The sequence below is a fragment of the Daucus carota genome, chromosome 8 (genome assembly GCF_001625215.2).
Source record: "Daucus carota subsp. sativus chromosome 8, DH1 v3.0, whole genome shotgun sequence".
Lineage (NCBI taxonomy): Eukaryota > Viridiplantae > Streptophyta > Magnoliopsida > Apiales > Apiaceae > Daucus > Daucus carota.
Genome location: NC_030388.2, coordinates 31419832 through 31444687, shown reverse-complemented (window position 1 = coordinate 31444687; position 24856 = coordinate 31419832). Strand labels below are relative to the sequence as shown.

Below are 24856 nucleotides of genomic sequence, written 5' to 3'. Positions count from 1 at the left end.
ATTGTAAGTTTAACAGATTGTTTAGCTTCATTACAAGAGATCATGGTTGTTAGACGAATTGAAATGTTTCGTAATAAATGACCACTGTATAACTCTATGAGGTGAAAAAATAGAATTGCAAGTTGTTATTTTTGTTGCAGCTTTGGTTAGTTCTGTTCAAGGAACAATATATTCTTCTGATGATTTTATAAGTTGGTGATGGTGAGACCCATAATTGTAAACTTTAAAAGCAATGCATGAACAAGAAAGAAGATAAATTAATTGACTAAATTTCTTTTTACTTGTCTTTCTACAGTTACTACATAAAAAGAATATATAGAAGGTTACAATACTAAATTCTAGTAAAAACAAATGTTCCAGATAGAAAGACATAGTACCCTTTAATCTTGTCCCTTAACACTCCCCCTCAAACTACCTTCAAACTAAAGAGTGGGAACTTTGTGGAGCTCTTATCTTGAAGATAATGGATTGATGTTTAGACGCCAATATAAAAGTGATAGTAGTTGCAGGCCATATAAAGAAGATGATCAGTCGTAAAGGTAGAAGAAGCGAGAAGGAAAGATTAGAAATGGAGAAAAAACTGAAGAAATAGATTGGAAGAGTTATGAGAGATCAAGAATCACAACAACTTGTCTGAAGGCAAGTTAAGCTGTCAGATTTATAGAAGAAAATGATAGCAACTTGACAAAGCAAGATAAGCCTATCAAAAAATTGGAAGAAAACCTACTTATGGTTCCCTTTTAAATCTTCATCGATTTCTTAATTCCTTTTCACCAGTAGTAACATCTGCTTTCAAAAGGCATTTCAAGGCTCATCGCCTCAACAGAATTTGGCGAGATTTTTTAACCGGAGAATCGACGCACAATTTTCCAGGCACCATACAGGTTCACCATACATATTTAAACTCACATCCTGACTTAGCTTGCCATTAAAGGACCATGACTTTGTTTACCATTAGAGGGATCCTGACTTTGCTTGTCACTAGAAAACTATTTCAACTTCTTTAAAGTCATGATTTGGCTTGCCAACCATTAGAAATTTGTGATAGACACATGTCCAAATTACGCTTGCCACTAGAGTATTGCTTACAGAGCTAAAAATAAGCATCAGTACTCGGTCACTTCAATGGAGTGACCTCTCAGCTTCAACAACCCGTGAAATGGCACAATATCGAGTAAACAAAGCTCCATTCCATAACTCAGCCATCCGGATTCCGGACCCAAATTCCTAAATCAATCACTTAAAAGAGTATTTTTAAGGTAGCCCAAACTAGGTGCAATTTCTAGGTTCCAAGATCAATTTTCATATACCACTAGTCTTAACCAGCGCTAGATCAAACTCTTCAAAACACAATAAAGTGAAGACATGCCAAGCACTTTAAAAGACCCAATGGTCACAAGCATAAAAAGTTCTTAGTAGCGATCCAAGAAAATAAAATATTGTCAAGTAATCTCACCAATTGGAAAAAATCTTCATACAGGCATTTCATCGAACACCTTCGCCGCATCACCCAACAAGCTGCAAATTTCTTTGACCTGGTTTAAACAAGAACCTTTGGTAATCGTCACTTTGAAATGAATGGGCAGAGATGATATTCTGCTGAAAATAGGAATGCGCTTATTTGATTTTACAAGTCTTTGCATTTGAAATATTTTCTAATTACGTCAAATGATGTACATATACATAATCAGATACAGAGGTCCTTGATATGATGATATTGGCTAAAAATTGTTTAGGTACCAGTATCATGGCATTGCTTATTCTTATTTCTATTAAGACCATTAATTTCATTCTGTTACTTCAGCATCTCTCGTGCGAGAAATCCACAGGGCATTCAATAGTCCCACCATTTCTTATCGAATGGGTTGGGTATGCAGGTTAAGAAATATATATAAAATAGTGAAAAAGAGGAAGAAAAATGGGTAAAGTGGTGGGATCCATTGACTTTTAATCTATAAAAAGAAGATAGTGGAATAAAAGTAGTGTGAAAAAGAAAAAAATGGAGAATTGATGGGATCCATTGACTATTTTTGATAAGTTTTAAAATATAAATAATTGGATGGAACACCCCAAAAAAAAATATAAAAAAATGGGTGAGACGAGGAAGTATTTAATTTTAACTCAATAAGAGATTGCTAATTTGACTTTTTTCGCCCAGAAGGCCATTCAGTACTATCATAACGCAGAGATTTGTTGATACATCTGTTTTTCCGCTGTCCTTATTTATTTCTTGCTGTCCTTATTTATTTCTTGTATTCTTGACCGGTCATTTGACAAGTCTAAATGTTATTTATCTGATTAATTAATATCGATTTTTCTAGTGAGTGTGCTCATAACCACACACTAAACACCAAATTCTATAAGTTTGGTGGATTTTTATTGGCTCCTACTTTTTATAATGGTGGACCCCCCTACAAATTCACCAACCATACCAATAAAAAACCATCAAACTTATAAAATTTGGTGCTTAACACGTGCCCATAAGCACACTAGACAAACCCAATTAAGATATCAGAATGATATAGATGAATAAAATTATTTGATACGCAATTTTTCAGAATGACCTGAATTTTAATTTTACAATTTTCTCTTCGAAAAATATATTTAATTATAAGTTATGATACCTATTAAACACAGTAATCAAATAATTATAAGATTTATTCAATATTTTAATCAATGAAAATATAGTCACGAAAATATAAGAGAACATTATATAATTCAAAAAAGGTTTAGTGACCTTTTAGCCCTCGAAGTATGGGTGGAAGTTTCGATGCAGTCTCAAAGTTTAAAGTCGTTTGATTCGACCCTTCAAGTTTTTAGATTATACCTTTTAGCCCTTGTGGCGTATACCGGTATATAACGGGGTGGACAAAGTTGATATTTCACACGCGAGGGTTAAAAAGGCATTAAACATCGAGGGTTAAAAGTAACATCTAATGTATTTTAATGTATTCTTCAGGGGTTAAAAGGAACGAGATGTATATTTTAGGGCTTAAAAGAATACACCCAGACTTTATCCTGAATATGAATTGTCAAGTTTATCCCCGTTATATACCGTTATTTGAAAGAAAAGAAAAGGCTAAAAGATACAATAGTGAAACTTTAAGGGTCGAATCGAACGGCTTTAAACATTGAGGCCGCATCGGAACTTTCACCCATATTTCGAGAGCTAAAAGGTCATTAAGCCTTCAAAAAGGATACTAATTTTGGAAAAAATAATTGTATTCTTTAAGGAATAATTAAATAATATAATTGTATACAGGAGATCAACAAATATCAAATTAATTTCATGGTTAATGATTTCAAACAATAGGAAACAATATATTAATTATTCAACACTTGCAAAATATGTATTGCAGTAGTCAAGTTTCCGTAAATATTATAATCTGAATGATTCAAAAAAAATAAAAATTAAAACACAGAATGTTTCAGTAAGTTTTAAGAATCAATCAGATAATATAGTAATTTATCAAACGAGCTTAGCGACTGAGCGATTCAGTTTTCAATCAGTTCAGCAGCATTCAGAAGTTTTCAAATGGCCCCAACCGTTCCTCGTGCAGGGAAAGAAGTATTCCAAATGTTGTCATCAAGGTAATGAGTTATGAGATCGTTTTCTCATAGTTTTTGTACTATTTGACTTACCAAGCATCGTTGCATGGTGGTGATCAGACTCCCCAGACTTTTGCGGCCAAACTATACGATGATCCTCCTTCGCGAGGTTCAACCATAACTGATAACTTAAGCTTTGTAAGACTCAAGAACAAATGATAATGAATACTGGTACAATTCTCGTCTTTAGCGATGTTTGATAGGAAATACTAGATACCAGAAAGTGTTCTCAAATCTTATTGGCAATGTGATTGGTTTCGCTCACACTAATGATAATGAGACCCCCGTATCTATGTACATAAACCACGCAATTAAAATTAGTCATCTGTCTGCCACGTCATTTGGAAAAAAAAAACTGGAAACAAAATTTGAGATACGTACCATTACTCATTGTCTAAAGCATATTAACATTAGTCGGATTAAGTTCTTGCCAAATGCTTTTAACGGTTGCAGCTCAAATATTATATGTTATCGCTGCTTACTGGGGTTGCGGTGGTCCCTGCATCATTTCAAATAAGAGTAAATTTCAGAAGTTTCACTATATTATAAACTGACTTGTAAAAATGTGGCTGATTTTTAAAATTAGCAAAAAAGTGGCTGAAATTCGTCACAGAAAGGGAACAATTATGAATAATTATTTGTGTTTCTCAATAACTGTTAACTCACAAACTTGAAATTTCTGGTTTTGCTCGACAACCCTCTTCATTGCTTCTAAAGGCAAGAGTTCTATAGCACAGCACCTTGGATTTTCGAAAGGCAGTCCTGTTGCAGCCTGCATCATATACAAATGACTGAGGCAGTGGACGTCATTTGAAGTATATCTTCATAATTAGGATTCTCTCATCATAGAATGACAAATTTGTGATTCCATAGAGACAGCATGAAATATAAAACACAGCTTTGATTCATAAGTTCTTGGAGAAGAAAACTACACAGCAATCTACATATATCCTTTTATTCAAACACACATCAGCCTATAACCTTTTATTCAAACACATATTAGTATACACAACGGTGCCCGTACCTTCTAAGCTAGTTTTACTATTCTAATACTAATTTCTATACCTATTAGTTATAAATTATCATAAGATTACCCAAATAAATAAATCAAAATTTATTTTTCACTTATAATAACTTTTTGCTCACAAGTAGTAACTTTTTTTAAACCAAGTCGAACGTCCCCCAAATAACATTGAATAGTACAATCTTTATAGATTTATGGGGATTGGGGCGGGCTCGGTAGATCTACACAGTTCCCACTTCCCAGGAAGACATGGGAGCTGCCTAAGTTATATATTCATTAAAATTAGCGGGGTTTGAAGATATTGGTAGTCACCGAACAAAACTCCATTCTTTATTCAGTATAGATAGGAATGGGTCAAGATTGATACTGTCAATTTTATTAAGCTCCATACATTATTTGTTACAGTATATTTTGGTATAATTAGTTAACTCAGCTCAACTTGAAGTTGCTACAAAAGAAACACAACCACATGGGAAGAAGAAAATAAGTAGAAAAAGCTGCATCAGTTTTCAAGGCCAAAGTCTTTATAAAATGTACAGAGGACAATTTAGTGAATCATGATTCCATATGACTATTAAAAAACCTATTCTTCTCATGTGCATCTTAAAAAACTCCCAACATCTCAATGTGCATCTCAATGTGCTCAAATCAATATTTTTATACAAACTTAAATATACTCTGACAGAAATACTAAACCAACTAAGCTTTGCAGTAATCAGAGGCATGGGCATGGCGCTTTCTGAAGCCTAATACAATGTTTTGGACAATATTTTCAGAATTTGAAATTGAGCTGGGAACTAAAGCTAGCAAGTAAAATCTTTAACTTGAGTTTTCGTCGACCTAGAAAGGAGGGATTCTTCTCCAGAAGGAATTACATATCCCGTACGCACTAAATGTGATGTGAGGGGTGCGCGTACTGGATATGCCACGTGGCATGTCGACGAACTCTCGGATATGAGGGTCGGGAATGGCATATATTGTAAATATTTCACTTTTGCTTATTATGTTCTGCAGTTTGTATTATATTCATGCTTAATACTGTTTATTCAAGTTTGTATATTACATGGGGCTTTTAGCACTGAATAAAAATACTTTAATACCGATTTCGCAGCACATTTCTTGTACTTATATCCTCATTTGATGTACATATACCTCATTTTAATTTACATACCATCAAAGATGTCCTTGAGAGGATAAACAATGTCTTTCAAGGGACCCAAGTTAAATCTGTGAACTTGAGCTTAAATCATAAGAAATCCCTCATGGAGTTTGAGTTTCTCCTACTTAGACATCCAAGTCCAATAATGGTAATTCAAAATTAACTATAGGCATTGCCTTTAATTTAGAACCAAACACAGAACTGATGAATAGGCATATTACTTTGTTCAAGCTTCTGCAGTTTTGAGTTGTGGTAGACTGGTAGATATTATTGCATTGTCATGGACTTTTCACCACAGAAATTCCTATTGTCCAAGTAAGATAATATGTATAATATAGGGTGAAGAGCAGAAACTAAAGCACTTCTGTTCTTGTATCTTGCCTAATTTTGGTCTATTAACAGAGGAGGCGTATATTTTTTCCGGCTCTGAAATTTTATACTGTCAGCCATTGGGGCCACAATACTCAATACTCCCTCCTTTTTGGGACGTCCCACCAATATAAAATATCATTACATCAGCTACTTTGTTCCACTATTTCCATTTTATAATAATATAAACACTATTACACCCACTACTTTCTTCCACCATCTCAAATTTATTATTAAATATATATGGATCCCACCACTATACCCACTTTTCATCCAACTTTACTCATTTATTACACAATTTCTTGGTCTCCGTGTCCCAACCATTTGTATACAAATAGCTGCGACGGAGGGAGTGGCATAAATGCATTGTAGAACTGCATGATCGATTTCAATACTCTGTCAAATTAAAATTTGATGCAATGTTGTGATCAGCAAACTTTCTTGTGTCTTAAATGATATTATATCCATATCCTCTGCATCTCGACTTCACTATCATTATCATTACGTGTAGTACTGTGAACCACTAAGAAGAAATATTTTTGAGTCCATATTTGAAATATACCGTGTTTTGTAGGACAGTTCATCAGTTCAGCCCTTTGTCAGGAACATGCAGCGGAGGTAGAGGAGTTCATATTTGAAATACTGCGTTGTATTGCACAGCACCTTGGATTTACAGATGCCTGAGGCAGTGGAGATTATTTGAACTAAATCTACACAGATAAATTAAAATTTATTTTTCGCTTATAAACAACTTTTTACTTCTAATTGTTAGTAAGTAACTTGTTGTAAACCAAGTCGAACAGCCCCAAATAACATTGAATAGTACAATCTTTATAGCTTTATGGGACGGGCTGGGTAGATCTACAGTTCTACACCGTTCCCAGGGAGATATTCGAGCTGTGTGAGTTATATATTCATTAAAATTTGCGGGGGGTTTGAATATTGATAGCCACCGAACAAAACTCCATTCTTTATTCATTCTTTATTCAGCTCAACTTGCAGTTGCTATAAAACAAACACAACAACCACATACCACATGGCAAGAAGAATATAAGCAGAAAAAGTTGCATCAGTTTTCAAAGCCAAAGTCTTTATAATATGTACACAGGATTTTTAGTGAACTTATGATTCCATGCGGAGTATTAAAAAACTTATTCGTCTCATGTGCATCTTAAAAAGCTCCCGACATCTACACGTGAATCTCCACGTTTCGTTCACACTAATCGAACATCCCTCAAAATCAATATTTTAATACAAACTTAAATTATGATAAATAATATGTTCCACTGATCCACTTTGAAGTACTCTTACTCCCTTACTCTCTCACTGATCTCCTACCAAACTCTTTTGCCAATATTTCCCAGCCTTCCTTCCTTTCTGACTTCGAGAAGTATGGCAGATGCTGTGCTATCTTTCGCAATTGAAAACCTTGGTGATTTTCTTGTTCGCCAGGTTAACATACGCATAGGAGTTAGAGATGATATAAGATGGCTCAAAGATGAATTGGGCTTCCTCCAGGCTTCTGTCGAAAGAGCAGAATCAAGGCAAGAAGAGAAACTCATCGGTCTATGGCTAAACACTGTCAGAGAAGTTGCCAATGAAGCTGTGGATATCCTGAAGAGGTTTCAGGATGGACAAGCCAGTCTGGAACAAGGTCATATGGATAGATTTCTCAACTGTATTTGCATCTGCAAGAAAGAAGCTCAGCTTTATGACATTGGCAACAATATCGAGTCACTCAAGACAAGGATCGGTGTGATCAAGGAGAGGCGACTTGAGTATGGCATCGACAATATTCTAGCCGGTCCAGACATGAAGCAGAAAGAGAGAACCTTAATAAGAACAAGCGCCATTGATAAACATGTGGATGTCGTTGGTTTTAAGGAGGATATTGACAAGTTGATGGAAGAACTTAATAGCCAGGATCCGGCTCTTAAAATTATTTCCATTCACGGAATGGGGGGATTAGGCAAGACTTCACTTGCCACCAAGTTGTACAACTCTCACGAGTTGAAAAATTTTGGCACCCGTGCTAAAGTTTGTGTCTCCAACGATTATAACATCAAAGATGTCCTTAAGAGGATAATAATGTCTTTCAAGGGACCTGAGGAAGACCAACTTATATCAAACATGGATGAGCATCGGTTGCTGCACTACTTGTCAGAATTACTGAAAGAGCAAGGGTGCTATCTGGCACTTATTGATGATATATGGGATATAAACGCTTGGAACCAGATCAAGACCTCATTTCCAAACCAGGACAACGGTAGTAGGATCATCATTACCACGAGAAACAAGAAAGTCGCAGAGACTGTGGATAAGAATGGTTTAGCCTATCAACTTCGTTTTTTGAGGGAAGAGGAAAGCTGGGAATTGTTCTGCAAGACAGCAGAACCAACCCAGAATTTGGAGAACTTGGGAAGGGAGATGGTTGGTAAATGTGGAGGTTTACCACTTGCAATTGTGATACTGGGCGGACTTTTATTTCACAACAAAAGCTACGACTATTGGTCAAAGGTGAAGCAGCATATCTGGCGAAACTTGAGGGATGACTCCGTGGATATTGTAGAAATACTTAGCTTGAGTTATAAAGACTTGTCTCCCCACCTGAAAGATTGTTTTCTCTACCTTGCAAGATTCCCAGAAGACGCTGTTATTGAAGTCGAACGTTTGAAGCATTTATGGATTGCAGAGGAATTCATATCAGAAGATAAAGAAGGAGATGGAGTACTCATGGAAGATTTGGCCGAGGATTGTCTGAACGAGCTAATTAATCGCAACTTGATTCAGATTCAGTCGTTGCTAGTGAATGGGAAAGTTGGCAGATGCCGGGTCCATGATCTTGTGCGTGAACTTGCCATAAAAACAGCAAAGGAGCAGAAGTTGTTGGTTATTTTTGATTCAAGTAAACACCAACCAAATCTCATCCATTTATTGAAAGGACAACGGCGTCATGCTATCTTCGATGGAATTGGTGAGTACTTGAAATTACTTGAGCAGCGTAGATTTGATGCTTTATATTTGCATTCGCTACTGATGCTAGGTTATAATGTGAAAGCGGAATTAAAAGAAATGAAATTGATGTACACGAGATTTAAAAATCTCAAAGTGCTAGATATGTCAAGTGTACAAGCAGAGTGGATACCAGAAGAAATAGGTGACTTGGTTCTCTTGAAGTTCTTAGGCTTAATGGGTTCTCACCGTGGAACATTAGCAATGCCAGCAAGTATAGGCAAGCTGAAAAAGTTACAATCTTTATGGGGTGGGAGCGATGGCAGTTATTACACAGTTCCCAGAGAGATGTGGGAGCTGCCTGAGTTGAGGCATTTGTACTATTTATTCATTGAAATTAGCGGGAGGTTGAATATAGGTAGCCACCAAACAGAACTCCATTCTTTGATAGGAATACAAATGAGGGAATGGGTAAAGATTGATACATCCAATTTCAGTAACCTCCGTACATTACATATTCTAAATATTGATGGAGATTACTCGTTGAAATCACTATCGTCTTTGAATCTTCTCAAGAGTGTGTACTTAGTGGGTGCTATGGAAGATTCATCAGAATTACGTTTTCTGCCAGATTCAGTCATAGATTTAACCATATACTGTGGTAAATTAAGGAATGATCCAATGCCTAGCTTGGGAAATTTACCGTATCTTACGGCTCTTGAGTTGGATGTAAATTATTACATTGGAAATAAAATGGTTTGTAGTAAAAATGCGTTTCCGAGTCTTCAAATTTTAAGACTAAGACGCTTCAACGATCTGGAAGAATTGCAAGTCAAGGACGGAGCATTCGCTTGTCTCAGAAGTTTTCAAGCATTTGGGTGTAAGCAGCTGGAGAGGATTCCTGTCCAACTAGAACGTCTCTTGACCAAATCAGAAAAAAGTGGGATGGATGGTTTCTCTCTTATTTTAGAGGTCTTATATCGATATTGGTAACTTGTTCTTTATTTGAAATATTTAAATTTCATTTTATGTCAATTAAAATTTAGACTTGTCTTTTATATATAAAATACACTTATTTCTTTCCTTTCTAGATTTCATCATTTTCTTCAATTTTATTATATGGAATATTTGGTGATCATACATTTAGTTTTTAAATTTTTGATGGCATTCACAGTGATATCTTTCTTTTCTGTTTAAATATTGCTTGATTATATGTATATGATATTACTATTAATATAATTTTTTTATTATTTACTAATATTGGTTGTTTGTTAGCCTTCATTTTCTTCTGTACATGTTCCAAAATTATCATATTTGATAAATTGAATCTAAATTATGTTAATATATTTGGAAAAAAAATGTATCCCGTACTCACTAAGTACGGGGTCCACGGGTGCGTAAAGGTCACGTGGTGATGCATCGACGAACTCTCGGATATGAGGGTGCGGGATTGGCATATATTGTAAATATTTCACTTTTGCTTGTTGTGTTGTGCAGTTTGTATTACATTCCAGCTTAATACTTATGTTTTTGTTTATTCAAGTTTGTATTTCACTTGGTGCTTTTAGCAAGTGAATAAAGATACTTGAACACCTATTCTGCAGCACATTTTTTATACATGTACCCTCATTTTCATTTACATATGCACGTACCCCACACGAATTCTATTAGACCGGTGTATAAACTATAAACACTTGCAGTTGTAGATACGATGATTCAATATAAGAAAGCAGTGATGTTACTCGACGGTAGTTGATTTAATGTAATTGTATTTGGATGATTTTGAGTATATAAAATATTTTAATATTTGCCGTATCCCCACACCCGAATTGTCATGTTTTTAAATTTCCCAAATTCTTGTATCTCCCAAATTAGCGGGAGGTTGAATATAGGTAACCACCAAACAGAACTCCATTCTTTGATAGGTATCCAATTGAGGGAATGGATCAAGATTGATACTGTCAATTTCACTAACCTCCGTACATTACATATGCTAAATATTAATGAAGAAAGTTACTCACTGGAATCACTTTCGTCTTTGAATCTTCTCAAGAGCGTCTACTTAGTGGGTCCTATAAAAGAATTACGTTTTCTGCCAGATTCAGTCATGGATTTAACCCTATGTTATAGTCACTTAAAGGAAGATCCAATGCCTAGCCTGGGAAATTTACCGAATCTTACGGCTCTTGAGTTGGATGGAAGAGTGTACCTTGGAAATAAAATGGTATGCAGTCAAAATGCGTTTCGGATTCTTCAAATTTTAAGACTGAGAAGAGTGAAGCATCTGGAAGAATTGCAAGTTGAGGACGGAGCATTCCCTTGCCTCAAAAGTTTTCAAGCAGTTGACTGTAAAGAGCTGAAGAAGATTCCTGTCCAACTAGAACGTTTCTTGACCGAATCCGGAAAAAGTGAGATGGATGGTTCGTCTCTTATTTTAAATGTCTGGCTTCGATATTGGTAATTTGTTTCTATTTAATTTGAAGTATTTCAATTCCATTTGTGTCGATTAAAGTTTAGACTTGTACTATATAAGATGCACTTACTTTTTTCCTATCAAGATTTCATTATTTTCTTCAATTTCATTATATGGAATATTTAGTGATCAGACATTTAGTATTTGAATTTTGAACGGTACTCAAAATGATACAGTATCTTTATTTCTACTTAAACATTGCTTGATTGTATGTATATGATATTACTATAATATGAAATTTTAATTATTTACTAATATTGGTTGTTTGTTATTTTCATTATTTCTTTGAAGCCCTCATTTTTTCTCCTGGACATGTTCCAAAACTATCATGTTTCATAAATTGAATATAAACTATGTTAATATATTCAAGAATAATATAATCTTTTGATAATTATCAATCAATTTATTGTAATTGAATAAAATGTGAATTTCTAAGTTTAGACAAAAAGAGTGGGAGGGGCTCCTATATGTTAGTTTGTTGTGTTGATAGTTTGAGCTTGTTTTCTTGCCAATTTACTTGTAACATTAGCTCAGGTAGGTTCTACTGCCACTCACTGAAGGCTTCTATATTTTTATGCACGCTAAACTTACAAATGACAAAAAAGTTGTGATTTGGTGATATTATGAATTATGGGAGGCTTGAAACTAACCATCTTGAGATTGATATTAAATAAAAGCTTAAAATCGGTTAGTCCTATGCAATAGTATTGATGTAAACCTGGAACTGCCTTGCGGATTCATCTGCATTATAATTTTCTGCAATCCTTAGATTACTTTACCCAAACTATCTTTAATTTCAAGTTTCCGAAATAGATTCAACATTGCAACGGACTATATATCAGAAGATTTTATTATTCTGTGGGTGATCAAACTCGACAATTGAGTAGAACTACCTGAAGAGGGGAACAAAGAGTATACAAATTGAAGAAAATTGACCCTGAAGCCCCATTTTGAAACTTCAACATCCAATTATTCAAACATATTCTGAAATATATTCTGACAGAAACCTTACATTTTGAAAACTTTATCACGAGACATGCACCTTCTCACAAGAGTTTGTTGGGGTAAAAAAGAGTCATGGAAGTTATGGACGAAGGCAGGATAATACTAAACCAACTAAGCGTTGCAGAAACCGGATGCATGGCGCTTTCTGAAGCCTAAATACAAGGTCTGGAAAAAAAATTGAAATTTGAAATTTAGCCGGGGACTAAAGCTAGCAAGTAAAATCTGTAAGTCGACCTAAAAAACAGGGATCTTTAAGTTAGACGAAACTAGTGGGAGGGAGTAATATTTAAGAGCTCCTAATTGTTGGTTTGTTTGTTGTGTTGAGATTTTGATCTTGTTTTCTTGTCCAACAGTTGTATCGTTTTAAGCTTAGGTTCTGCGGCCACTCACCAAAGGCTTATAAAATGACATATGACATAAAAATTGTTATTTGGGCTCGTTTCACCAGCCACACCTAAAGAGTTCGTATGAGTCTGAATAAATTATTGGTGTTTTAAGGTGAGTGATATTATGAATTACGGAAGGCTTGAAACTAACCATCTAGGATAGATATTATGAACAAAAGCTTACAGTCAGTTATTTTTCTGCATAATATTGATGTAAACATAGAACTTTCAGCCTTGCGGATTCAGTTGCATTATAATCTTGCTGCGGTCCTTAGATTACTTTACTGAAACTAGCTTTAACATTGTATGTGAAGTTTCCTCCACATTAAACAGGGCCACTATTAGAGGATAACAAAATGAAAATGCCACTTTTCTGGTTTAGCTAAAGTTCTTTCGTGCTAGTTATGTAATAGTATATCAGGGAAAATATTGCGAGTAAATTCTGCAGATGCCTAGTAATATTTTTACATACTGTTCTATCTTAAATTTGCTTCTGCTTAAGATTGACTGCATAAATGTTAAGATTTGAACTTAAAATCCTGAATGAAGTAGACTGCCTAACAGGATTAGTATTTTTAACCTTACATTAGAGCCTTTAGGGACAAATTCTTTTTAACTGCCATGTTAAAGGCCCAAGGAAACATGGTTTGTGACTTTCTGCAGAGTGTTGTAGGGAGTTAAAGCCTGTTACTAAGATGATTGAAGATAAATTTATTAAGAATCTTATAATGATGTTTGTCCGTTGCAGAAGGTTTCCTGTAAGATTTGATTGTAAGTTTAACAGATTGTTTAGCTTCATTACAAGGGATCATGGTTGTTAGACGAATTGAAATGTTTCGTAATAAATGACCACTGTATAACTCTATGAGGTGAACAAATAGAATTGCAAGCTGTTATTTTTGTTGCAGCTTTGGTTAGTTCTGTTCAAGGAACAATATATTCTTCTGATGATTTTATAAGTTAGTGTTGGTGAGACCCATAAATGTAAACTTCAAAAGTAATGCATGAACAAGAAAGAAAATAAAGTAATTGACTACATTTCTTTTTAGTTGTCTTCCTACAGTTAGTACATAAAAAGAATATATAGAAGGTTACAAACAATACTAAATTCTAGTAAAAACAAATGTTCTGGATAAAAAGACATAGTACCCTTTTATCTTATCCCTTAACACTCCCCCTAAAACTACCCTCAAACTAAAGAGTGGGAACTTTGTGGAGCTCTTATCTTGAAGATAATGGACTGATGTTTAGACGCCAATATAAAAGTGATAGCAGTTGCAGGCCATAGATGATCAGTCGTAAAGGTAGAAGAAGCGAGAAGGAAAGATTATAAATGGAGAAGAATTTGAAGAAATAGATTGGAAGAGATATCAGAGATCAAGAATCACAACAACTTGTCTGAATGCAAGTTAAGATGTCAGATTTATAGAAGAAAATGATAGCAACTTGACAAAGCAAGATAAGCCTATAAAAAAAACTGGAAGAAAACCTAGTTATGGTTCCCTTTTAAATCTCCATCGATTTCTTAATTCGTTAACATCTGCTTTCGAAAGGCATTTCAAGGCTCATGGCCTACCTCAACAGAATTTGGCGAGATTTTTAACCCGAGAATCGACGCAGAATTTTCCAGGCACCATAAAGGTTTAAACTCATGTCCTGACTTAGCTTGCCATTAAAGGACCCTGACTTTGTTTACCATTAGAGGGATCCTGACTTTGCTTGTCACTAGAAAACTGTCCATTAAAGGATTGTGATAGACACATGTCCTAGTTATGCTTGCCACTAGAGGACTATTGCTTACAGAGCTAAAAAATAAGCACGAGTACTCGGTCAATTCAATGGAGTGACCTCTCAGCTTCAACAACCCGTGAAATGACACAATATCGAGTAAACAAAGCTCCATACTCGATGATCTCAAAGCATTAGGTTCCATAACTCAGCCATCCTGGCCCAAATTCCTATATCAATCACTTAAGAGAGAATTTTTAAGGTAGCCCAACCTTGGTGCAATTTCTAGGTTCCAAGATCGATTTCCATATACCACTAGTCTTAACTAGCACTAAATCAAACACTTCAAAAACACAATAAGTGAAGACATGCCAAGCACTTTAAAAAACCCAATGGTTAAAAGCATAAAAAGTTCTTAGTAGCGATCCAAGAAAACAAAATATTGTCAAGTAAACTCACCAATTGAAAAAAATCTTCATACAGGCAACTCATCGAACACCTTCGCCACAAGCTGCAAATTTCTTTGAAGTGGTTTAAACAAAAACCTTCTATAATCCTCACTTTCAAATGAATGGCCAGAGATGATATTCTGCTGAAAATAGGAATGCGCTTATTTGATTATACAAGTCTTTGCATTTGATTTATCTTCTACTTACGTGAAATGTTTTACATATACATAATCAAATACACTCATATACCTGCTTCATTAAGAAGATAACGAAGAACTAAAATTGCATCTTCACTTATCGTATTGAATTTTATTGTAATATGCAATTTTGGTTTGTTGTTGCATATTGATTTGCATTTTCAGAGCCATGCGGTCCTAGCTCTACAGGAGGCACATGAGGTACACCGTGTGTGTCTTATATTTGTTGTCTGGAACCTTCTTTTTTGACTAATATGGCGTATAGTCTTGCTTTTTGTTCTAAGATATTCTCAGAGTGAGGCAGAATCGAACCCATGACCTGGGACGACAGAAGATAAGTTCTTAACTATTGTTGAAAGAATCATCGGATATAATATTACAATGTCAGTAACATTAAGTGTTATAAAATTTCTTTATAGCAGAACTAAAATTTTCCACTGTTGTGGCTTTAACTTGTTCAGCAACAAAATCGGATTCTATCATCAACATTTGTAGAATTGTCTCTAGAAGGAAACAAAATCTCTGCCTGATAGCATAGTTTATTCAGCAGTGAATGAATTCACAACCTTGATGAATTACAGGACCATGAACCAGGCAGTTTTTTAGTTTTTCGTTCAAGCAGAACCAGCTTTACATATTAATGTTTATGTCTATTGTAATAGCTAGACCACCATAATTTAGATTATTTGGAATCCATGAATTTATTTTAAATATATAAATAATATATAATATTTATTTTAAAAATCGGATCGGTTCGGTTTTTCTCAGATCGATTCCTAGCTATAACCGAAATCGAACAATCGGTTTCGGTTTCAATTTATAAGTTATAGGATTCGGTTTCGGTTCGGTTTTATACGGTTCGATTTTTAGCGGTTTCGATTTCGGATTTATTCGGTGTTTTGCTCACTCCTAATTCTGAGGTTGGAGACTATTCGTCCATGTCTCGTAGGGTTTGTGGCATGATTGTCAATTTTCCCCGAACAAGGCAACATGACAATTGAGATGAGACGTTTTAATTTATGTTACCGGTGAGTACACGAGGGACTCATTCCAATCAAAATTTAACATATTATGAAAAATATATATAATCTTGTGCAGGAAACATTTTCCATATTTCTGTTGTCCTTATTTATTTCTTGTTTTCTTAATTAAGCGTTCCTCGTGCAGGTTAAGTAATATTCCAATGTTGTCATCAAGGCAATGGGATCGTTTTCTCATGAATTTTCGTACTATTTGACTTTCCGAGAGTCGTTGAATGATGGTGAATGGTGATCAGACTCCCCAGACTTTTGCGGCCAAATTATACGATGATCCATGTGGTGCATTGATGACTCCGTGTGGTGCATTGATGACTCCATGTGAAAGTAAAATATAATTAGAGCAATGCTAGGTATCCCAAAAAATTTTCCCAAAAACTGTTACCAAATGATGTGGCAAACAAGTGGAGAGTTATGATTGGGTGATGAATGAATCTACAAGGGGGCCTCATTATTTTGAGAGTAAATGCAACCAATCAGGATTAGACACCTCATTTGGGAAAAAAATTTGGGACAATTTTTTGGGGTCCCTAGCATTTTCCATATAATTATTGAATTATATTTAATTTTATTATCTATTTAATAATAATTAATATTAGTATACTACTGTATAAAAACTTTCATATTGGTTAAGATCCATGAGTACTCTCTGAGCTATAAATTGAATGATTTACCCATTAATCTTTTGTTTAGCTGCGATCAATGATTTCAGAGGCAACGAGAAATGCATTATGTTACGAAATTGTTAAGACAATTCATTTTCTCTTCTATTCCATTATTCCATTCATCATGTGTGCTAGATCACATCTTCAAATTGAGATTCAATGCTACATTTTTTCCTATATTCATTTTTCTTCAAATATCATAGTAATAATTTTGTATTCATTTTTTTCCTTTTGAAATTTCCCTTTTATCTCTATTAATTTCAAATAATTTTATTAATTCATTTTATTACATTTTATTGTCTCTGACCGAACACACTATAAATGAAGATGAGATCTCCATTTTATATAATAAATTTGTTAATCCAAGTATCAAGACGATGTGAGGTTTCACTTCTCGTTAACCGTCTTTAATATTTTCTGCCTATATGACCTTCCAACGATACCAATTAATTTGTAGGTTTGCGCATTGTCCAAAGTTTTTCAATTTGTCAGTGAAAAAATCTTCAATTAATTTTTATAATTATTGATTATGTTCAATTTGACTTTTTATGAGATTGATCATCTTTTCTCTTGCGTTCATAGAAAAAAGTTCAAATTATATATTCTGTAAATCTCCCTTTTTTTATTGTCTATATTCTACAAGTTAATTAAAACAAACAATTAAATCCTTTAATGTGAATTTTTAAACACCATACATAAGCCGTGAAAGGGTCAACGTAAGTAAGATAATACGATGACGAGCTGGGCCACGTTATTCCTCCGCTAGGTCCAAGAGCATTCTTATTAAGCACCTCATCCCTATCCTTATATTCTTACTAAATTTAATAATTTCCCAAAATTATTTTCATGAGTTTCAGTTTTGATAAAAAGTTAAGAAATTTCCTAAATTATGAGAATAGGGAAACATATAGGGAAGCCAACCGGAATGCTCTAACAAGAACATCGCCCAAAGTCGTCTCTTTCGCTTCCACATGCATCTAAGAAACTCCCTGCCAGCCCCATCTGAAAGAAAATATAATTATAAATTTATATTCAATTCTATTATTTAATAAGTAAAAGACAAAACTAACAATAATGCATGATGCATCCCAGATTCGCAGGGTAGCGAATCACGGAGTACTTTAATTGTTGGTAATTTTCATGATAAAATGGTCCAAGAAATATTCATTTCGAGTAATGTTGGAGTAACCAAAGCATTTGAATTACAGGTGCTCTGGCCATTTTTAATTTTTTTTATAAACATGTTTGGTAGTATTAGCTTATCCTGGATGAGACTCTTTACCAAAGCATTGACAATTTTTTAAATCCATCTGAGCCGTCAATATGGTATCAGGCGTGTTTTATATATAGAGTATACATGGAGCCTCACACGAAAATCACAAACCTTTCGCCTTCCTTTCTTTTCTACTTCATACAAAAGTATGGTTGATGCTTTAGTATCTTTTGCAATCGAAAACCTTGGTGATTTTCTTGTGCACCAAGTTAACCTACGAATAGAAGTTAGAGATGATATAAGATGGCTCAAAGATGAATTAGGCCTCCTCCAGGCTTCTGTAAGACGTGCAGAATCAAGGCAAGAAGAAGATGAAATCCGTCTATGGATAAGCACTGTCAGAGAGGTTGCCGATGAAGCTGTGGATATCTTGAAGAGGTTTCAGGATGGACAAGCCAGTCTGGAACAAGGTCAAGGTCATATGGATAGATTTCTCAACTGTATTTGCATCTGCAAGAAAGAAGCTCAGCTTTATGACATTGGCAACAATATCGAGTCACTCAAGAAAAAGATCGGTGTGATCAAGGAGAGGCGCCTCGAGTATGGCATCGACAATATTTTAGCCGGTCCAGATGTGAAACAAAAAGAGAGAACCTTGATAAGAGCAAGCGCCATTGATAACAAGGTGGATGTGGTTGGCTTCGAGGAGGATATTGACAAGTTGATGACAGAACTTAATAACGAGGATCCGCCCCTTAAAATTATTTCCATTCACGGAATGGGGGGATCGGGCAAGACTTCACTTGCCCTCAAGTTGTACAACTCTAACAAGTTGAGACATTTTGGCACCCGTGCTAAAGTTTGTGTCTCCAACGAATATACTATCAAAGATGTCCTTAAGAGGATAATAAAGTCTTTCAAGGGACCTCAGCACGAACAATATATCTCAAACATGGATGAGCGTGACTTGCTGCAATACCTACCACAGTTACTCCAGAATGACGGTTGCTATTTGGTACTTATTGATGATATATGGGATATAAAAGCTTGGAACCAGATCAAGATCGCATTTCCAAACCTGGACAACGGTAGTCGGATCATGATAACTACAAGGAACAAGAAAGTCGCAGAGACTGTGGATAAGAATGCTTTAGCCTATCAACTTCGTTTTTTGAGGGAAGAGGAAAGCTGGGAATTGTTCTGCAAGACAGCGGAACCCACCCAGAATCTGGAGAACTTGGGAAGGGAGATGGTTGGTAGATGTGGAGGTTTACCACTTGCAATTGTGATACTGGGCGGCCTTTTATTTCACGACAAGAGCTATGACTATTGGTCAAAGGTGACGCAGCATATCTGGCGAAACTTGAGGGATGACTCGGTGGATATTGTAGAGATACTAAGCTTGAGTTATAAAGACTTGTCTCCCCAAATGAAAGATTGTTTTCTCTACCTTGCACGATTCCCAGAAGACAATATTATTCGCGTCGAACGTTTGAAGCATTTATGGATTGCAGAGGAATTCATATCAGAAGATGAAGAAGATGGAGTCCTTATGGAGGATTTGGCCGAGGATTGTCTGAACGAGCTAATTAATCGTAACTTGATTCAGATTGAGTGTTTGCAATTGAATGGGAAAGTTGGCACATGCCGGGTCCATGATCTTGTGCGTGAACTTGCCATAAAAAAGGCGAAGGAGCAGAAGTTGTTGGTTATTTTTGATTCAAGTAAAGACCAACCAAATCTCATCCATTTGTTGGAAGGACAACGACGTCATGCTATTTATAATGGATTTGGTGAGTACTTTAAATTACTTGAGCAGCGTACATTTGATGCTTTATATTTGCATTCCTTACTGCTGGAAGGTTATAATGTTAAAGCAGAATTAAAACAAATGAAGTTGACATACACCAGATTTAAAAATCTCAAAGTGCTAGATATGTCAAGTGTAGAATCAGAGAGGATACCAGAAGAAATAGGGGACTTGGTTCTCTTAAAGTTCTTAGGCTTAAATGGTTGTTACAATAAAACAGCAGTAATGCCAGCAAGTATTGGCAAGCTGAAAAAGTTACAATCTTTATGGGGTGTGCTCGGTAGATCTTACACAGTTCCCAGAGAGATATGGGAGCTGCCTGAGTTGAGGCATATGTATAATATATTCATTAAAATTAGCGGGAGGTTGAATATAGGTAGTCACCAAACAAAGCTCCATTCTTTATATGGTATAGAGTTGGAGGAATGGGTCAAGATTGATACTGCCAATTTCACTAACCTCCGTACATTATCTATACAAAATAATCTAGTCGTAAAAAAAGATAAAGGAGGAGGAGGAGGTTACTCGCTGGAATCCATAGCTAATTTAACAAATCTCCAAACATTCAGACTTTGGTTGAGTACTGATGCTGTTATTCCAACAATGAAATCACTTTCGTCTATGAATCGTCTCAAGAGCATCGAGTTATGGGGTGTTATAGAAGATCCATCAGAATTACGTTTTCTGCCAGATTCAGTCACAGATTTAACCCTATACGGTAGTGGCTTAACGGAAGATCCAATGCCCAGCTTGGGAAATTTACCGAATCTTACGGCTCTTCAGTTGGATATAGGAGTGTACGAGGGAAATAAAATGGTTTGCAGTAAAAATGCATTTCCGAGTCTTCAAATTTTAAGACTAGAAAATTTACCTAATCTGAAAGAATTGCAAGTCGAGGAAGGAGCACTACCTTGCCTCAAAAGTTTTCAAGCAGTTGAGTGTGAAGAGCTGAAGAAAATTCCTGTCCAACTAGAACGTTTCTTGACTTGGGCCAAAGCCCGAATCTGAAACAACTGGGATAGGGCTCTCTCTTCATTCAGAAGTCTTCGAAGCAGCCCTAAATTTTTATTTTGCTTTTGTTTAATTTGAAGTAATTCAAATTCATTTTATGCCGATTGAAGCTTAGGCTTGTCTTTTATTTATACATTACACTAATTTCTTTTCTATCTAGATTTCATTATTTTCTTCAATTTCATTTTATGGTATAATTATATTTGCTGATCAGACATTTAATATTGAAATTTTGGACGTTTCAGTATTCAAAGTGATATCTTTATTTTCTTTTAAATGATTGCTTGATTTCATATATCTGATCTTACGAATAATATAAAAATGATTATTACGAATATTGATTGTTTGTTTGTTATTTTGATTGTTAGTTTGAAGCCCTCATAGTCTACTTGACATGATGCAAAATTATCATATTTATTAAATATGGTAAATTGAATATAAATTAAATTTATATATTTGAAAAGTAATATAATTTTTTAATAATTATCAGCTAATTTAATGTGAGTGAATTAAAGGTGGATTTCTAAGTTGGACAAAATGAGTGGGAAAGAGTAATATTTACAAGCTCCTGTTAGTTTGTTTGCTGTTGTGAGACTTTGAGCTTGTTTTATTGCCTAAAACTTGTAACATTTTAAGCTCAGGTTCTGCTGCCACTCACCGAAGGCTTCTAAATCTTTATACATGCTATTTAAACTGACATATGACATAAAAATTGTGATTTGGGCTCCTTTTACATGTCATGCCTAAAGAGTTTATATGAGTTTGAGTAAATTTTTGGTGTTTTCAGGTAAGCTGTTATTTTTGTTGCAGCTTGGGTTAGTTCTGTTCAAGGAACAATATAATCTTCTGATGATTTTATAAGTTGGTGATGGTGAGAACCATAATTGTAAACTTAAAAGAGTAATACATGAACAAGAAAGAAGAGAAATTAATTGACTACATTTCTTTTTACCCGTGTTCCTACAGTTAGTACATATCCAGTATATATAAAAGGTTACAAACAATACTAAATTCTAAACAAATGTTCCGGATAGGAAGACATATTATCCTTTTATCTTACCCCTTAAAACTTCCCCTCAAACTAACGAGTGAGACCTGTGTGGAGCTCTTATCTTGAAGATAACGGATTGATGTTTAGACGCCAGTGAAAAAGTGCTAGTAGTTGCAGACCAAATAAAGAAGATGATCAGTCGTAAAGGTAGATGAAGAAGCGAGAAGGAGAGATTAGAAATGGAGAAGAATTTGAAGAAATAGATTGGAAGAGATATCAGAGATCAAGAATCACAACAACTTGTCTGACTGCAAGTTAAGCTGTCAGATTTATAGAAGAAAATGAAAGCAACTTGACAAATAAGATAAGCCTATTAAAGAATTGGAAGAAAACCTACTTATGGTTCCCATTTAAATCTCCATCAATCTCATCATTCCTTTTCACCAATAGTAACATCTGCTTTCAAAAGGCATTTCAAGGCTCATGGCCTACCTCAACAGAATTTGGCGAGAATTTCAAACAGAGAATCGAGGCACAATTTTCCAGGCACCATACAGGTTCACCATACATATCTCACGTCCTAACTTGGCTTGCCATTAAAGGACCCTGACTTTGTTTACCATTAGAGGGATCCTGACTTTGCTTGTCATTATAAGACTGTTTCAACAAATGTAACCCGTACTCTTCATTTTGTCTTGGGTACTTGTGTCGGATACTCGACACTCGGACATGGCAATGGACACTCTGACACATATTTAAGTCATAAACATGTAAAATTTTCTAATTATTGCCGATTCTGATACTCAGACACATATCCATGTAGGACACTTTTAGCCGAGTTTGGGTAACATAGGTTTCAACTTCTTTAAAGTCCTGCTTTTGCTTGGCAACCATTAGAGGATTGTGATAGACACATATCCTGGTTACGCTTTCCATTAAAGGACTCTTGCTTACAGAGCACAAAAATAAGCATGAGTACTCGGTCACTTCAATGGAGTGACCTTTCATCTTCAACAACCCATGAAAGGGCACAATATCGAGTAAACCAAGCTCCATACTCGGTGATCTCAAAACATTAGGTTCCATAACTCAGCCATCCTAACCCAAATTCCTAAATCAATAACTTAAAGAATATTTTTAAGGTAGCCCGAACTTAGTGCAATTTCTACGTAGAATTATAGCAACTTGACTGTGCAAGATAAGCTATTTAATTTCAGCGACTTGGAGATGTAGGCTAAGTTGTTTAACTAGCTCGAGTACTCACTCACTCCAATGCTAGCTGCACAATCCTTAATTGAGCTCTCAGCTATATTTACACAAGGAGAGAAAGATCAGAATTCAGTTATAAGAGCAACTCCAATGCACCAATTCCTTACCTATATTTGATCTACATGGACAAGATTTGAGGATTTAGAACAAAAAGAGCTCCTCCAACGCAACTCCCTATCCCCTATTAATTTTAGGTGAGAGAAAGTTCAACACCTTATTTGAGGGATGAAAAAGCAACCCCTATATGCTCCATGTCATCACCAGCTCATATCTCCTCTTATTTTTCCGTTATTTATTAGTGCAATCTTTCTCTCTACAGATTTAAAATATAGGGAATCAAATAGAGAACATCGTTGGAGCAAAATAGCTTTTTGATCCCCAATATTTTAAGTAACCATTAATATATAATATTTTAAGGGTTGAAAATAGGGAATTGCATTGGGCTTGCTCTAAGCCACTTGCTTGTAACTTGATCAAATATGCCGAGGCTTAAGGCTGTTTGTTACACAAGACCCGTCATATGACAGTTCTTGAGCACTCTGCATGATCTCACACATGTTCTCCAAACTATTTTTCAAAGAAACTTCAAGCATCAAATATTCATCACTAGTTAAGCAGCACAAAATCAAACACTTCAAAAACACAATAAAGCGAATACATGCCAAGCAGTTGAAAAGACCCAATGGTTAAAAGATAAGAAAGAAAACAAAATATTGTTAAGTAAACTCACCAATTCAAAATAATCTTCACACAGGCAATTCATCGAACACTTGCGCCGCATCACCCAACGAGCTGCAAATTTCTTTGAACTGGTTTAAACAAGAACCTTTGATCATCGTCACTTTCACATGAAAGGCCAGAGATCATATTCTGCTGAAAATAGGAATGCGCTTATTTGATTATAGAAGTCTTCGCATTTGATGTATTTTCCATTTACGTCAAATGTTTTACGTATACATATGTAAAGTTTGAACATTAGGTTTAATCAGATAGACTCATATACCTGCTTGATGATAAAACGGCTGGAGATGATTGATTATACACATGTCCTTGAAAGCATTTGCATTCTTTAAGGTGGATAATTTCGCAGGTGCTTCCCCTGCTCATTGCATGTCACTAAAACTTGTTTGAATCTAAATAAATCCACCGTGAAGACTGTGATCAGTATCTAAAAATTGCTAGCCATATTAAAGCATCTCTCGTAAATAAAACAACATTCGATATCTTTAACTTAAAATAATGGATTCGATTGGAAATGGATTCTTTTTAGTCTGTGAATTTTAATGGATTGTAGGTGATTTTGATTTTGGACCGATTCTTGATGAAATGTCGCGGAGTTGATAGGATTTAAGCACAATGCTTCAAAATCCCATTGATTTTGGTGGGATTTCAAATAACTTAAAATACATTGAACAATGCCACAAAATCCATCATTTTATAAAATGCAAAAAAATCCATCAGCACTTGAATACCATCAGATTTTGATGGATTTTAAACAATCCCAATTGA

The 24856-nt window shown here is 35.1% G+C and overlaps 3 protein-coding genes across 18 annotated transcripts; 2 read left to right on the top strand and 1 right to left on the bottom strand.

Annotated features, from left to right (window-relative positions):
• Positions 1-239: 239 nt before the first annotated feature.
• LOC108198981 (uncharacterized) lies at positions 240-24611 on the bottom strand. Of its 16 annotated transcripts, none has more exons than XR_010286397.1 (8): positions 24351-24611; positions 24078-24220; positions 17975-18055; positions 15404-15670; positions 15165-15294; positions 4276-4381; positions 3991-4108; positions 240-3899 (listed from the first exon to the last, which is right to left on the bottom strand). XR_010286397.1 is itself a non-coding variant. In XM_064083087.1 (6 exons), exons 3-6 carry the CDS (start codon positions 18028-18030, stop codon positions 4071-4073), a joined length of 333 nt encoding a protein of 110 aa, XP_063939157.1. In that variant the 5' UTR covers positions 18031-18055; positions 24078-24220; positions 24351-24600; the 3' UTR covers positions 240-4070. The 16 variants fall into 16 exon arrangements, 2 of the variants coding, with proteins under 2 accessions (XP_063939157.1, XP_063939158.1); XR_010286395.1 differs by having other exon boundaries at positions 15165-15297; positions 24351-24610; XR_001802233.2 differs by lacking the exon at positions 15404-15670 and adding an exon at positions 6724-6871 and having other exon boundaries at positions 15165-15297; positions 24351-24605.
• LOC135148337 (putative disease resistance RPP13-like protein 3) lies at positions 7554-11690 on the top strand. Its single transcript, XM_064083089.1, has 2 exons — positions 7554-9667; positions 11073-11690. Exons 1-2 carry the CDS (start codon positions 7554-7556, stop codon positions 11572-11574), a joined length of 2616 nt encoding a protein of 871 aa, XP_063939159.1. The 3' UTR covers positions 11575-11690.
• Positions 18199-21240, top strand: LOC108198979 (putative disease resistance RPP13-like protein 3). Its single transcript, XM_064083086.1, has one exon. It carries the CDS (start codon positions 18475-18477, stop codon positions 21082-21084), a length of 2610 nt encoding a protein of 869 aa, XP_063939156.1. The 5' UTR covers positions 18199-18474; the 3' UTR covers positions 21085-21240.
• Positions 24612-24856: the final 245 nt, after the last annotated feature.

Excerpts from the sequence above, each read along its gene's own strand:
- LOC108198981 (XM_064083087.1), bottom strand. The coding sequence starts at position 18,030 with ATGCATGTGGAAGCGAAAGAGACGACTTTGGGCGATGTTCTTGTTAGA. Across the intron at positions 15,298-17,974 it reads GTTCTTGTTAGAGCATTCCG|CAGAATATCATCTCTGGCCA; the intron begins GTTGGCTTCCCT and ends TCCTATTTTCAG. Across the intron at positions 4,382-15,164 it reads ATGAAGATTTTTTTCAATTG|GCTGCAACAGGACTGCCTTT; the intron begins GTGAGTTTACTT and ends TATATGATGCAG.
- LOC135148337 (XM_064083089.1), top strand. The coding sequence starts at position 7,554 with ATGGCAGATGCTGTGCTATCTTTCGCAATTGAAAACCTTGGTGATTTT. Across the intron at positions 9,668-11,072 it reads GATTACTCGTTGAAATCACT|TGTCAATTTCACTAACCTCC; the intron begins ATCGTCTTTGAA and ends CAAGATTGATAC.
- LOC108198979 (XM_064083086.1), top strand. The coding sequence starts at position 18,475 with ATGGTTGATGCTTTAGTATCTTTTGCAATCGAAAACCTTGGTGATTTT.